This window comes from Hyperoodon ampullatus, assembly GCF_949752795.1.
Source record: "Hyperoodon ampullatus genome assembly, chromosome: 3".
Lineage (NCBI taxonomy): Eukaryota > Metazoa > Chordata > Mammalia > Artiodactyla > Ziphiidae > Hyperoodon > Hyperoodon ampullatus.
The window spans coordinates 80,666,467-80,681,788 of NC_136916.1; the positions used below are offsets into that span (position 1 = coordinate 80,666,467).

A 15,322-nucleotide genomic window follows, 5' to 3' on the forward strand; every position below is an offset into this window, starting at 1 on the left:
AGGAGATGTGGGACGTCCACAGGACTGAAAAAAGGGACAAATCAAGTTAGTGGGTGAGTAGTCCTTTAGCTAAGCTTTCATCTAAAGTAATAAAATTACTTGATTTCCAATGGCATTAATAGTTATAAGGCAATTAAAAACGGAATTTCCAGGAATAATTAACCACCATACAGAATCCTCATGAAAAATAAACCTAAAATTACTCAAAACCGAAGCTGCAAACAAGTTTCATAATTTTTGACTGAACAATCATCACAAGGGAAATACAATGCAAAAATAAATAAAAGGGACAAGTCAAAATTGGGAGTTTTTCAATTCCAATAGAAAAATGCTTATTTAAAAAAAAGCTTAACACTTCACTCACTGATAAAAAGGATTTGACATCTCTTCAAAATCCTTTTTGAAGCTGGCAAAAATGGAGTGATTAAGTGTCTCTTACAACTGAACTCTGGAAGAAGCAAGCAGCATTAATAGCTATTGTTCCATTTTTAATTTTTAATCACCGCTTCCCAAATAACCACAAGAGGGCAGCACAGCAACACTTCGCTACAGAGCAAGCCTGTGGGTTCTCGGCCCAAGAGCTGCCATTTCAGCACTTACTGGGTACTGTTTATTTTCCTAAACTTACAAAATGGCTGAACTGCTTGGCAGAGCTGGATTTTTTTTGTTGGTGGTGGTGAAAGCAAAATCTGGTAAAAACGCAAAGCCATCTACACTGGAATTCCATAAAGTTTATCTCCAGACTATGTTCTATCAATATTAAAATAGCTAACATTTGTGGAGCACTTCTGTGCCATTTGCAAACATTCCCCTCTAATCCTGCTCTTCATTTTACATAAGAGGCCTAACCCAAGTGTGTGTATGTCATCCCCCAGCCCCACAGCCTCAATTATGAAATCCACACTACTATTAACCTCTAAGTGGTGTTGGTGTCCCTGTCATAATCAGTTAAACAGATTATTAAATCACCCAACAAGAGATTAAGACCAGAATCATTCCAAGGGTGGTGCAGAACAAGTCCTTCTCAGTCACTTCTATGTGTCATAAGAGGATAGAAAGGCAAAGATTAAGTCACGAGTTTCTTACTGATGAAAAAGATACCGGCTGTAGCTCCTTAAATAAATTGAACAGTATCTTTAAGACCTCCTCCACCTCTGGTTCAGGTCCTATGATTCTGAAAATAAGCTACATTATAAACCAATTTCTAAGACAAGTAAGAGACTGAGAAAAGAAAGTTCAATGTATACACAACAAAGGATTTACACATACAACATATGAAGAGTTACATAGCAAAGAAAAATCCAATAAAAAGCTAGGCAAAGGAAATGGACAATTACAAAACCCAAACTGCAATAGCCCATAAACATACAAAAAGGTAATTAAACCTCACTGGTAATTTGGGAAGTGTATTTACAACATATTATTTTACACTCATCTGCTTGGCAGAAATTAAAGTCTGGTTAACATTAACATATGATGAGAAAGTAGGGAAAATAGTACTCATATACCATTATTGAAAAAGTAATCAGTAGAAGCTTTGGAAAGCTATTTGGCATTATATTACCCTAGAAATATGCATGAATCGTGTGAGTCAATCAGTGGGTATATAACCTAAACAAATTATCAAACGTGTGCAGGAGATGGAAAGTATAAAAATGTTCAGAGCTCTGCTCATAAGATTAAAAAGAAGGAAATAACCTAAATGTTCATGTATGAAAACGCAAAAATAAAATGTGAAACATTCATACTATGCAATTAACTACAACAGTTAAGACTAGGGATGAATCAGATCTATAAATATCAATATGACGACTTCAAAACTATCATATTTTTTTAAACACAAAATATATTACATGAACCATGTGCATTTTAAAAATGCCAAGGTTTTTATATGCCAAGTTCATGAAAGTGACTAGGGAAAAGGGGTGAATAGGATTTTAACTATATCTAACTTGTTGAAAACTTTAATTTTATTCTTTGAACTTCTCTGAATTTTTCTTAATTTCTAAAGAGAGCTGTTTCGTGCTTCCCTGGTGGCGCAGTGGCTGAAAGTCTGCCTGCCAATGCAGGGGACACGGGTTCGTGCCCTGGTCCGAGAGGATCCCACATGCCGTGGAGCGGCTGGGCCCGTGAGCCATGGCCGCTGAGCCTGCGCATCCGGAGCCTGTGGTCCACAACGGGAGAGGCCACAACAGTGAGAGGCCTGCGTACCGCAAAAAAAAAAAAGAGCTGTTTCTAGCACTGAAGAACTGATCAGTATCCCAGAGTAGACCTTCCTAGGATTCGGCAATTCTTTTGGAACTCACTTTAACACTGGACACACTAAGGATCCTCTTTTCAGAAAAAGGTACATATACGTGAGACAAAACGCACACAAAAATGCTGTGTAGTTTCAGAAGATAAAGGGTTAATTCAGTCCCATCAGTAAACCACCCCACCCCACCCCAAGATTAAGAAACCCAATGGTAAAGGAGGGAAAAAAAAAGTCTACCTTTAATAACCATATTTCTAAAATTCTCAACTGGTGCCAGGCAGAAGTCACCTTTATCTCTATTATGCTACTTCTGCTCCCCAATAACCAGTAAACATTTGAGTAGTCCTAAATAGTTTAGGAACCATTAAACAAATGGAACCCAGGCATACATATCATTAGGGAAAAGTGAATTATAACAAGAAGCCTGGATAAGGTACAAATTAAATATTCATTTCACAAATACCTACCCCAATCTGGGTCTGGCAGAGCACTAAGGATTAACATAAAAGGCAAGGCAAGCTTTCTACTCGGCTAACAACATGGAAGACTAACACTTCATTCGATGAAAGGCAGTTACAGAGAGAACTCTCCCTATTATCTACCATACCAACTGATGTATTTACATCCATTTAGAACCCTGAGGTTAGATGAACTTGTTTGACCAGGAGTTCCTTTCAGCCCTTTGAGTCTTATCTTTCCTTATTAACAACTTTTAGACTATAGTTTTAGACTTTTATAAGTTAGCAACTCCAAAGCTCAAAGGAGATTTAAATGTCCTGGCTGCTAATCTCAATAGTAAATGTGGAACTTATGACCACACTGTCATAGGAAGTAAGTGAAGTCCCTGAATCAGGCCACAGAAAAGGAAAAGTGAGGGCTCCCAACTTTCTTAATAACAGCCAACAATCACTGGGGCAAGCACTTTAGTGTTTTAGACCAGTTTCTCACACTCAGCATTACTGATGTTTTTTTGTTTGGGGAGAATAGGGGGGCTGTCCTGTGTATTGTAGGATGTTGAGCAACATCCCTGGCCTCTACCCACTAGATGCCAGCAGCACCCCGACCTGAACCAAAAATACCTCCAGACACTGCCAAAAGTCTTGCTGGGGGAGGAGGTGGTGTCCCCAAACTGAAAACTAATTCTAACTTCCCCAAGAGAGACATATTATATACCCTTACTCCTATTTTAAAGATAGAGAAACAAGCTCAGAGGCTCCTGCCCGAGATTCTACAGCTAAAAAGAAACAGAAAAGAGACCCAAAGTCCCGTTCCATTAGCCCTTGTTTCCCAAACCTGCCTCAGTGCAAGAATCAAGGGAGGCTGTTGTTCAACGTACAGATTCCTGGGCACCACCCCAGAATGACTGAACTCAAACTTCCAGGGAAGAAACCTGGGAATATGTTTAACAAGCACCCCAGGTGATTCTTAGCAAGTAAATCTGGGGACTTAAATGCCTATATAAAGCTAAATTCAGAGGAAACAAACTTTTTAATCAAGCAAGGGAACTGGAACACTGCAAGAATTTGACCCATCACCCCCTTCCCTCAAAATGACAACTTACCAGCCATATACTGCCCTCCATTTTAATGTCAAATCAACCAGCATTATCAACCGGAACTGAAGGCGTCCTCTAATTAAAGCTTTTGACAGCCACCACACTCAGGAACCATTTCCCCAGAGGGCATGTCTATAGGACAAGTGTTCCCAACGCTGGCTTTGCAATGGACTCACCTGGAGCCCTTCTGACAATCCTGATTATCTCCCCCCTCCCCTCCCCTCCCCTCCCTTCCCCTCCTCTCTCTCCTCTTCCCTCCCTCCCCTCCCACTACAAGACCCCCCAAATCCAATCAGGTATGGGCCCGGGTTTTTTAAATGCACAAGTGATTCTGATGCAAAGCCTATGTGGGAACTAAGTTTACCACAACAGAAAACAAAAATTAGAAGCAAAGCTCAGTCTCTACAAACTGTGGCCCACTCCAAAGTGCATGTGTGGCGCTGGAGTCTGTCCAACCAGACGAGGGCCAGGTTCTCGTCTCCAGCACCCCTCCACCCACCACCTTTCCTCGCACTACTCCCCATAGGTTTCTCAAACTACCCCCAGGGGAATCACTGGATACAAGTTAACTTGAATCTTTCCATGTAAAATCACTGCCTTTTGAAAAGCAATCTGTCTCTGGCATAAATCACACCAGTGATTTTTCAGCTTTTGGTTTCTTTAAAAATGTAACGTTTTTTAAGACAAATAGAGTACAGAATTAGTCTACAGTTTTGCTATTTTCCCCAATCACCTACATAGCTTCCTCTTACCTATGTATCTAATCCTGGAGCCAAACTGCCCGTGTCTGAGTCCAGTTCTATCTACCCTTTATTCCCCCTTGTGCCTCAGTTTTCTCATCTACAAAAGAGGGGTGATAATCCCACCTACCTCACAGGCCTGATGTGAGGACAACTCAGAGTAACACATATCAAGGACTTAGAACAAGGTGCAGGCTCATAGTAGGCACTATTGTTAGCAATTATTGAATCTCTCCAAAACAATGCAGTTTTCAATGAAACATCTCAACGATCATTTCATCTACTGGTTTGATACTTAACTGAAATGCACAACTGTAAGCAGAACCAGAATAAACGGATAGGAGAAGTAACTATAAATCCTCGGTAAGTATACAACCCCACTGAAGGAACAGGATGACATAGGTATAAGAAGAGCTCAGCAGGACACAGGACCACCCACAGAAGTTCAAAAGAAGAAAGCTCTGTGACAGTTAACCTGGGAATGCTAGTGGAAGGAGGTCACTATCATTTCTGCTACAATAACTCTCACACCTAATAAAATATACATTCAAAACTCCTTGAAACAGTGCCTGACACAGAGAGCACTCAATAAAATGCAAATCTACTCTGGTATTCACATGTTATTTTCTTTCATGACAAAATCCAAATGAAAGATTACCAGCCACGACTGGACTAAGAAATAACTCATACAAATGCAATACCCTGAGGTTTATTTTTATATTCTATTCTCTTATTCTGTTTTTAACGCTGGTTACAATTCACAACCCACCAGTGGGTGACAAATATCACTCTAAATAACTGATTCATAGCACAATCCAGGGCCACTGCTCTAGCCCTAAGTTACCTTTATCAGCTGGGGGGAAAAGGAATTCTGAATGGAATGTAACTGCATTCAAAGTTAATTCTGGAATCCAAACTTTTGGGTCTCCAAATGGGTTCAAGTAGACAATCACAGTAACGAAGATATAGCACTAGAATTTAAAGCAACTGGAGGTGAAAATATCCCATCAGTATAAACATTTCAAAGGTATGCTACAGCAGGATCTGGCATTGAAACGGAAACTTTTCCTCTTCCATCAAGCATACAACTTCCCCTTATCAGCACCCCATTGCTTCCAGACCTCCAAATTCAAGCTGCCCTAAAAAGGGAACTGAGAAAATAGGACAAGGAATGGAGAGACAAAGGATTAGAAAAGAATATAACAAGTGCTCCATCAGAAGATTTGAAACACATGGGGAAACATGCAAACATATGGAAACACATGCAAATTGGAAACACATGGAGAGCTTTTAAAAATTAATCACAGGGGTTGGGCTGGACATTGGTATTTTTAGAAGCTCTCCAAGACCTGATGTAGAAACAAAAAATAGAATTCAACAAACTCATAAACCAAAAGTAAAGGAAATGAAGAAAGCAGAGAAAACCCAAAACACAAATCATGAGACTATAGGCCTAACAGAATAAACTGGGCATTAGGCATTATGTTAAATTAAATGCCACTATGGTGAAGACTGATTAGTAAAAGCAAGCTACGGCCAATTAGATTTTGTTGTAAATATTACTGCAGCTACATTTATATCCAAACAGCACTGCACCTTGGTATTAATTATTCACTCTTGTACAGCTTGAGAGGGAAATGAGGCAGAGGGTAAACCAGGGCAATCATCACCAGCTCCAGAAGGAGGAAATAAGGCATCTACTCAGAGTGACTGCCAAGAGGAGGGCTATGACTCACACAAGCTGGTCTAGTCCAGAAAGAATCATATGCTCCCTTCAAAAGGCTGGGTTTCTCAGAGGGATAAATTTTAAAAATAAAAACAATTAAAGGATTAACTGCAAAATACACCCAAGGTTTCAACTAACTAAAAGAGGACCTGCCTCCTAAAGTCATTTTAACAAACCTCTCTCCTAACTTGTCTAAATAGACCAGACTCCTGTGGGAGGCCAGGTCACCAGCCACAGAACCTCACGGGCAGCCTGGCTTTTAAAGAGGGACTTAGAAAGAACGGAAAAGGAAAGAAAGATGAAGCATTAGGAATAAAATATTACTAGCAGCTTGCAGTTACTGAGTACTTTCAGTGTAACAGTCTCTCTTTGCTAAATACTTTATAGGCATTGTATGATTTAATCTTCATAACCCAGTGAAGACTATCATTATCCACACTTTTTTTTTTTTTTGGCCGTGCCGCGCGGCATGCGGGATCTTAGTTCTGGACCAGGGATCGAACCCGAGCCCCCTGCAGTGGAAACTCGGAGTCTTAACCACTGGACCACCAGGGAAGTCCCATATCCACACTTCAGAAATGAGAAAATTCCAACAGTGTACTTCATTAGCCTAAATTGGGAAGAAACGTTTTCAGTACTAAAGTAAATGCTGCACTAGTGCCCATCATTGTACACAGCTCTTGCCCGGCACGGAAGGAACAGTTAAAGACTTCACAAATTACAAAATAACTCATCAGAACTGGATCCTAAGTATAAAATCAAGACTATCTTTAGAATGATGCCTTAGCTGCTGCTCTTCTGCCAACTCTCCCCATCAAGATCAGAGTAATCACATTTTCCCCTAAACTGTGGGGACTTTCCAGAAGCTATCACTAAAATAACAAAAATGGTGACCTTAGCCAAACATATTAACATAATGTTGTAGGTCAATTATACTTCAATAACAAACTAAGTTACAGAAAAAGAGATCAGATTTGTGGACCAGAGGCAGGGTTGGGGGATGGCGGGGGTAGTGAGGGGTCTGGGGGGAGGGGGAATTGAATGAAGATAGCTAAGAGGTACAAACCTCCAGTATAAGACAAATAAGTACTAGGGCTGTAAGGTAAAACACGATAAATATAATTAACACTGCTGTATGTTATATAGAAAAGTTGTTTAAAAAGTAAATCCTGAAAGTTCTCATCACAAGGAAAACAATTCTTAAATTTTGTATCTACCAGATGATGTATGTTCACTAAACTTATTGTGGTAATCATTTCATGATGTATGTATGTCAAATCATTATGCTGTACACCTTAAATTTATACAGTGCTGTATGTCAATTACATCTCAATAAAACTGGAAGAAAAAAAGGTGACATAACCAAACATGTTAACAGTAAGAAGCTAAATTGGAACTGTTTTGAAATGCAGCATGAGTGCCTTCCATACACCTACATTCTCCATGATTTATTTCACCAAGCAAAGCCTTGTCCCCCCACCTCCAATACACCCAGTATAGGAGCTTTTAATAAAAGGGTCTCTGCCCCCAGACTTCCCTTATCAATTAGTTTAGACTGATTAGGGGCAAGGTCATAACATATAAAATATGTGCTCCAACACTGTGCTAAATTACTGAAAACAAAATAAACATAAAACAGACCCTGGGCATTTGGTGAATTGTGTCAACTTTTGTTGTTTGGATTTATACTAGTAACACTAAAGTTCCAAAGAAGTAGTAATAGGCAATTTTGGTGAGGTATGAATTTGAATTCAATGCCCAATCAATCAGGAGGGAATTATTCAGCTATAGTACCAAACACCAGCTAAGTAGGCCAACATAGTTGTTTTTATATGTATACAAAATAACTCTCGGGTGATTAAAAAGAACACTGTTTCGTCGCTAAAACACCCTCCTTAAGAAAGTCAACTGAGTTCTAAGGTTTTCAAAACAAACAAAAAAGCTAAAAGACCTTAAAAAACTGATGCTCATGCCCAGAATAAATTTACCGAATGTCACACAAAGCAGTCACTTAATTTTTATGTCAGGAGCAAGTTGACTGTGCCACATTTTATGGTGACTGTAATTTGGTCACAAGTAATGAATGATAGGAGTCTGGAAATAGGTGGTTTTAGGAGGTATCTCTCACAATTGTCAGGGGTTTGCTGTATATGGGAGGGGGTAATTAAGCCAATCAATTATAAAATCTGTGAGTTTCACATACTGTCAGGTAAAATTCAACTAAACTTCCAGATTCATCTCTCAAACAATAACTTGCTAAAACTTTTTATAACTAACGCTTCTTATGAAATACTGTTTGCCCACCTTCCTGCAACTGCTTAACCTTTACAAAAGATGCTACTCTCCAAAGAGCCAAATATCAATTGGAAACTGCAGGTTTTCAAAACAAGAATCCAAAAGAAAGAGGAAAGATTAATCAGCACTTTTCTCGCCATTTCATTACATTCTGCACACAGGAGGAAAACCCACAGAAAGCTCAATGAACAGACCTAATACTCTGGTTCTTTAAAGTTAATTGGCTCCAAGTAGCATGCAAAGTGTTCACAGATATACTGCTATATCGTAATATTCATTTTAACTCACATAGTAACAATATTTATTACATCTACAACAGAGCAGTTTATATCCTGGAACACGACTGCAGTGTTACTTAATTCTATCTTTTAATTTAGGGTATTTAGCAAATAAAATTTTAATACAACTAACCAAAATTCAATCTCAATACACAGAAAGAACCTTTCTTCTTCTTGCTTTATATCCACCTTCACAAGTTGCTAATATGTTAATGATCATCAAATTCTTAAGTATTTGTCCCTAAGGCTGTTAAAAATTTCATCATATATATTTGAGCATATACTTTAAAAATCACTGACAGAAGCTTTGATGAACGAGTCTATAAAACAAACTGAAAACCCAATTTCACCTAAAGTTTCCACAACTAATTCTTCATAAAGAACCAAGACTATGGCGAACCTACAAAACCAATTAATAATGTAGTGAATTTTATCTTCTATAAACTTTATTCAGAAACTCACGATATACCCAGGTAAACATCTCTTTCAAAATACCATATTTTACTCAATAAAAAATTTCTGAACTATTGCCAACTATGACAGATCATTCCAGTTATTGCTAAAAACACTCCAAAAGCTTAGAAAAAACTTTTCACCAGGGTACGATTAAGAAAACACCAATACAGTCTTTCCTTCTTAATTAAATTCATTACTTGTGACCAAATTACAGTCCCCGTTGGTAAGCTATGATTTTTTTTTAACCAGAAATCCTTGCAAGGGTTTCCAAACACGGCAGACCATGAGCATCATTACAGCATTTTAACAAGTTTACCAGGATTGAATTAAAATTTCCAGAATGGGGGATCTGAGACGCTTCCTAAGATTTTGCCAAGTAATTCCACTACTGGCCAAGCTTTGGGAGTCACTATTCTTCAGCAAGTGCTTTAACACTTAAGAAGAGTTGTTTTCTAACACTTGTTTGCACAGTTATGAATGCCTATTGCTGTATTCTGTTGTTTAAGTTAACCTAATATTAGTAACCTAGTAGTTACTGATCAGGTGAAAATCTCTAGCTATTTTGTACTTAACTATCCCGTTGTTAATCTTAAAAATAAATCACTTTGCACATACTGACCTGAGTTTTTCTCCATCAAATGCCAATTGAGAAAATGTTTGGTACCAAGTAAAAATGCACGGGGACAAGTTCAAGTAATCTTCCCTTTGTTTATGAGCCATGTATTAAACAACAGCTCTAACACCGTTAATAAGTTTCAATTAAAATAAAAATATCTCCTCTTGATAGTGAAACGCTTTTGGTCAATGGTAACAAACTCACTAATCTCGTCACAGTGAACACAAAAAAGAAAAAGAAAAAAAAAAAGACCCGCTAGGATATGAGAAAGGAAAGCGAAAACGATAAAAACTGGCAGGTTTTCGACTTGAAGGTTTCCGATTAGTGCCTTTTACTTTCTCCAAAAGCAGAAGCCGCTTCTAAAAGACGAAAACCATTCCTAGGGATGGGCAAAAAATACACGCTGCGGTGTGGAGACGGCCACAGGGCTAGGCGAAGGGCGCCGCCAGGGGCGAAATCGCGCATGAGAGGGCGCCCACCGGAAAGTCCCAGACAACACTCCCTTCTCCTCCCCCGACCAACCCCCGCTCCCACCCCGTGCCCCTTGGCGTGCGGCTGCCTAGGCGACGAGGAACAACGTAGGCTGCGCACGCAGCCTAACGTCACTGCGTTCGTTCCTCCCGGCGGCGAGGCGCCTGACGTAGCAGGGCGGAGCCCGCCCACAGGCCGCCGCTGTTGACCCGCTGTTACCAAGCGCGCGCACAGCCAATCAGCAGTCGGCGCCGGCGCCGGCCGGCCTTTGAACTCGGCACGGCAACTTCCTGCTGTTTGGCGAGTACACAGTGCAATGCAGTATGTCTGTCAGCGCTGCGGCACAAAGGAACAGCCATTTTGTGACTGAGCTGGACCTGCACCAAGATGCCAGGGGCTCAGAGAGCTGCTGCCGGCGCTAACTACCAAGCTGCCCTTTATTTCAGTACCAAAGAACAAAAAAGGGGGAGGGGGCAGATACTTCGGTATTTCAGGTTTCAATTCACTTTTTCAATCTTCTCAAAAAATCCCGATTCCTAAGAATTATCAGCATCATAAAATGGCTGCCACTTTAAAAACTCCCTGTTCCACTCCACAAGCAACTGCATTATGCCAATTTCTAACTATCCCCAGCCTTTTAGAGTAACAACTAAAAGGTTGATTAAAAAGATTTTGCCCGCACCTCAGGCTATCAAAATAAAATCTGGTTCAGAGGCAGAAGTTTTGGAGATAAATTCAATAAACTGTTTCAGTTCTTATGATAAATTGAAAACGCAGCGTCCTAGAACACACACAGCTCTTTGTGTGCAGTTCCATTCACATTTCCTTCTCTTTCCATTTTGTGATTATTACTGAAGTTACCCCAAACCGCAAATTATTTTAGATAAGTGTGTGGTATACATTTCTATATATGTCCATCACGAAAACTTTGTTTCAAATATTTAAAAATTTACAGATATCAAGTGTCTTTAAAATCATGTTTTTGAAAGTGAACTTTTTAACCTTCAAAAATCATGATATACAAAGTATAACATTATACTTTAGCATTAACTTCAAAAGAACAACAAACTTACATAATGACTATTAAGTATTGCCATTATTTCCAAAAACAGGAGCATACCAGCCATACCTAAATTTACACTCAATTCTTTCAGGTCCTAAAGTAAATCTCAGACCAAAAAGTTTACTTTACCTGCTAACTCCTCCCTTCCTCTCCTGTGGCTCAGGCTGCAAAAGTTGATTTCTGTAGTATTCCCTAAACGCTAGACTTCATGCCACAGAAACTAGGTCCTTATGGAGAAATTCTGATGGATTAAGGAACCAAGTTCTAGCTACCGTAACAGTCACCTTAATTTTAGCTCACTTAAAAATAACATTAATCTACTACAATAAAACACCCCTAACATTCTATAGCTTTACAATTTTAAAAGGAAGTGATGTCATAATTATGTGCATGCATTAAGGTATGCAATTTAGGGTAACAGTAACTTAACACCCCATCTTCTTTTCAAGGAGTCTCTCAAATATTTTTTGACACTCATCAGGTATATGAATCAAAATATACGTGACAAAGAAACACATTCAAAAGTACAGTGCATGCCTCTAGTTAAGCTGCAACCTCATTACCAGGAGACAAATGCATGGCAACTTCCATGTAGTTTTCCAGGTCAGAGTATCATTAAAAGAAAGAATAACAACACCGCTTAATTTTTTTAAATTAGAAAGCAGAGTCTGATCAATGATGTTAAACACAAACCTTGCCTGAGAAAGCCAAAACCCATGTGAGATATGCAAATCATACACTCAAGGGAGTACCAATTTTAGGTATTGAATCTTTAATAATTTGTCAAAGATACCTGGGGATTCCTATTTGTTCAAATCACCATCACTTTTCAGAAAAATCAGTTTAGAATCAGTAGAGAAGTTTTCTGTCCTAAATCTAACCTAGGTAATTACATGGGCAATTCAATTCCAAAGACAGTAATCCAAACTATGTGACAACTCAATTAAGAATTTGGAAAGGTATTTTGAAAAGCAAGGGTCAAAATATTTTAAGTCTTATAAAACATAAAAATTTAACATTATTAATAAACCATTTTCAAAACTTTCAAATCACTAACCTAATAATAAAGTATATTGTTTATATAAAATTATAAAAGAGCAAAGCTGGGGAGAAAAAAATCATATAACCAATCAAATTCTTGTTAAATGCATGATTTAAAATTTATAACATGACAATTCATAGAACACACATCAAGAAATGCATTCATATATACTTTAAAAAATTAATATACAGATCATACAAAACATCTTAGAGGCTTTTCATACAACAAAAACATCTTAGAGGCTTTATTACTTAGTCACTAATATGGTGAACTCCAACAAATGTGAAACAAATCATGATTTGAACAAACAGTACATTTGTAAGCTTCAGGAGATAAAGCATTCCAGGCGACTCTGTCGAAATAAATCAATAAATTTAAAGCAGCTACAACTAAAATACAAGGATAAAATACTTCATCTACCAACCAGAGAGCATTGTCTGAATATAAGCATACAAATGCAAACCATAAAGTATTTTAAATATAAAATATACAATTACAATCAGTAGCAAAATACAAGCATATTAATAGTATTCCAAGATTTCTGTGATCACAGGTCTGATCTCATAAATGCAGGAACTGTAATCATCGAGAGTAAAGGTTTTGATAAATCTTATCAAAATTTCCTAAAATGTCAAGTGTATCAAAAGAAATACAGAGTCAAATAAAAATATAAACTGAGAGGCATCAGTCAAAGGGTCCTTTTTGCAATTTCATTTTAAAATGTACATTTTTTCATTCATATAACTTTCTCAAATGTCTATTTACTATAATTTACTACCACAAGGCTCCTCTATGGCCTTCAGTTACAAGTTTGGGTATCCTAGATTCTTCAAAGAAAAAATTTGCCTTGTATGTAAAATGGTGCAATGCAGCAATGGCTAAACCGACAAGGTCATTTTCCTACAGCACGAAAACCTAAAAACTGAAATTTATTGACAAAAAAACTGTAGTTTACAGGAAAGGCCCCCTTGAATAAAGGTACCTTACCTTTTGACTGCTATAAGAGGCCTTAAGTCACAACTTAACTTTCATAAATTGCTACCAAAAAATTAGGGTGTGGCATATTAGCAATCTCAAGGTCACGCTTTAAAAAACGAATCCAAATTAGTAAAATACTTAAAATAAAACAGATAGCTATCCTTGTCTGTCAAGGTGAACAATGTAAGCTGAGGTTTCCCCCCCCAAAAAAAAGGAAAAAAGGAAGAAAGTTGATAGCTCATACCTCGATGCATTGCTGTGTAGCGAACTGTCCTCCTCTTGGCTTTTGTCCTTATTTCTCATCATCTTTTAATTCTTAAATATTAAGGGGGAGGGGGAATCTGTGTTTGCTTTGAAGTCCTGTGCCCAGGTATTTACTGTCAAAAGTTGAAAGAAAGGTAAGGTCCCAGCTTCTATCGATGGTTTTTATTATCAGGAACAAAGTCCTGACGATGTAACGATATTGTTATAACACAACAGCGGTAAGCACCAAAAAGCAAAATATTTCTATTTTTTCTTTTAAAAAAAACCACATAAAAACAGGCTAAACCGAACAGGGAGAATCATCACTATCAATAAGGAAAGTTTCTCAAAGTAACACACTGGATACAAATAACAATCTCTGTATCTTATTGCGTCATCCAGGAATTTCTCATATTTACAGAAAATAAAGCAAACATAAACATATAAATCTTTTAAATTATCACTAATGATCATGAACTTACCTGATCCATGTAGTAGGTCCAAAGCAAGAGTCCTATCTAGTAGTAGAAAAATATCAGATCCAAATAATTAAAAATAAAAACAAAATCCTCCGTTAAAAAACAAAAAATAAATAAAATTATCCTCAAATATGTTAACTGGTCAAAAAAATACAGCAACAATTAATCCTAAAACGGGTCCGGAAGAAAAAAAACCTCATTAGGAGAGCGCACAAAAATGGAGGTGCGCCATGGCTTCTAAGCTGGAAAAAACAACGACCTGGGCTCTCAGTACGGCTGCTTCTTTCCAACAAGGCACGAAAAGAAAGCTCCCAAAAGCTGCTTTTCTCCCTAAAAAAGGTTCGAATCGACCCCAGTAAGTCACTAGGACAGGCAGGGGGCTGCGGGGGCCCCCTGAGGCTGCCTGAAAGTTAGGGAAAGTTGCGTAAAGTGAGGCGAAGGCAGGGAGCAGAGCGCGCTCTCTCTAAGGCACAGCCGCCATCTAGAGCCTCCTTCCCAGCTCTGAGAGCTCTGCCTTTGATTGACACTCTCTACATTTACCCCACAACTCAGGTGATGTACCATAGACCCACCCCTTCATCTCCACCAAAAAAAAAAAAAAAAAAAAAAAAAGATCCTCCATCCCAGGGAGCCTAAGGACCCCTACCCCCACCCCTCCCTGCCCCTCCAGACCACCCCATCAGGGGGAGGGGGGAGGGTTTTCTTAACCCCCTCTGGCTCAAGCACCCTTTTTAAGCCAGAGAGAAATGTAATTTGTTCCTTTTGTCTAAAGATCTGCTAAATATTTCAGTCCTTGAGCTAAAATAACTTCCTCTCTGGACAGGAAGTGGTGTTTTATCAAGCCATTTTGAAAGAGGGATAATTCTTAGAGTATATAAAGCTCAGCTTAAGTATTAATCTTTTTAAAAACTACCCCCCACCATGGGTAAAATGGTTTCTAAATAAAAGCAAAACCTCAACTTAATAAATTAAATTCAAGTCTTGCCTTCTTTAGGAAGCCTAAAAATTATCTAAGGACTAAGTTTAAGGGGGAATTTTCCATCCCAACTGGAAGAAAGGGGTACAACTCAAGAGCGCCTCCCTAGTGTTCAGCTGCATTAGGGCAAAAATTAATGCAACTAGTTTT

At 38.4% G+C, this 15,322-nt stretch overlaps 1 protein-coding gene across 1 annotated transcript in view; it reads right to left on the reverse strand.

The window, feature by feature from the left end:
• The window catches only part of CHD2 (chromodomain helicase DNA binding protein 2), a 118,333-nt gene extending 104,482 nt beyond the window's left edge, over nt 1–13,851 (reverse strand). Inside the window, exon 1 of the mRNA XM_079700161.1 lies at nt 13,719–13,851. Coding sequence (XP_079556287.1) covers nt 13,719–13,780 — 62 coding nt within the window. The 5' untranslated portion in view covers nt 13,781–13,851. The remainder of the gene's footprint in view (nt 1–13,718) is intronic.
• Between the last annotated feature and the right edge of the window lie 1,471 nt (nt 13,852–15,322).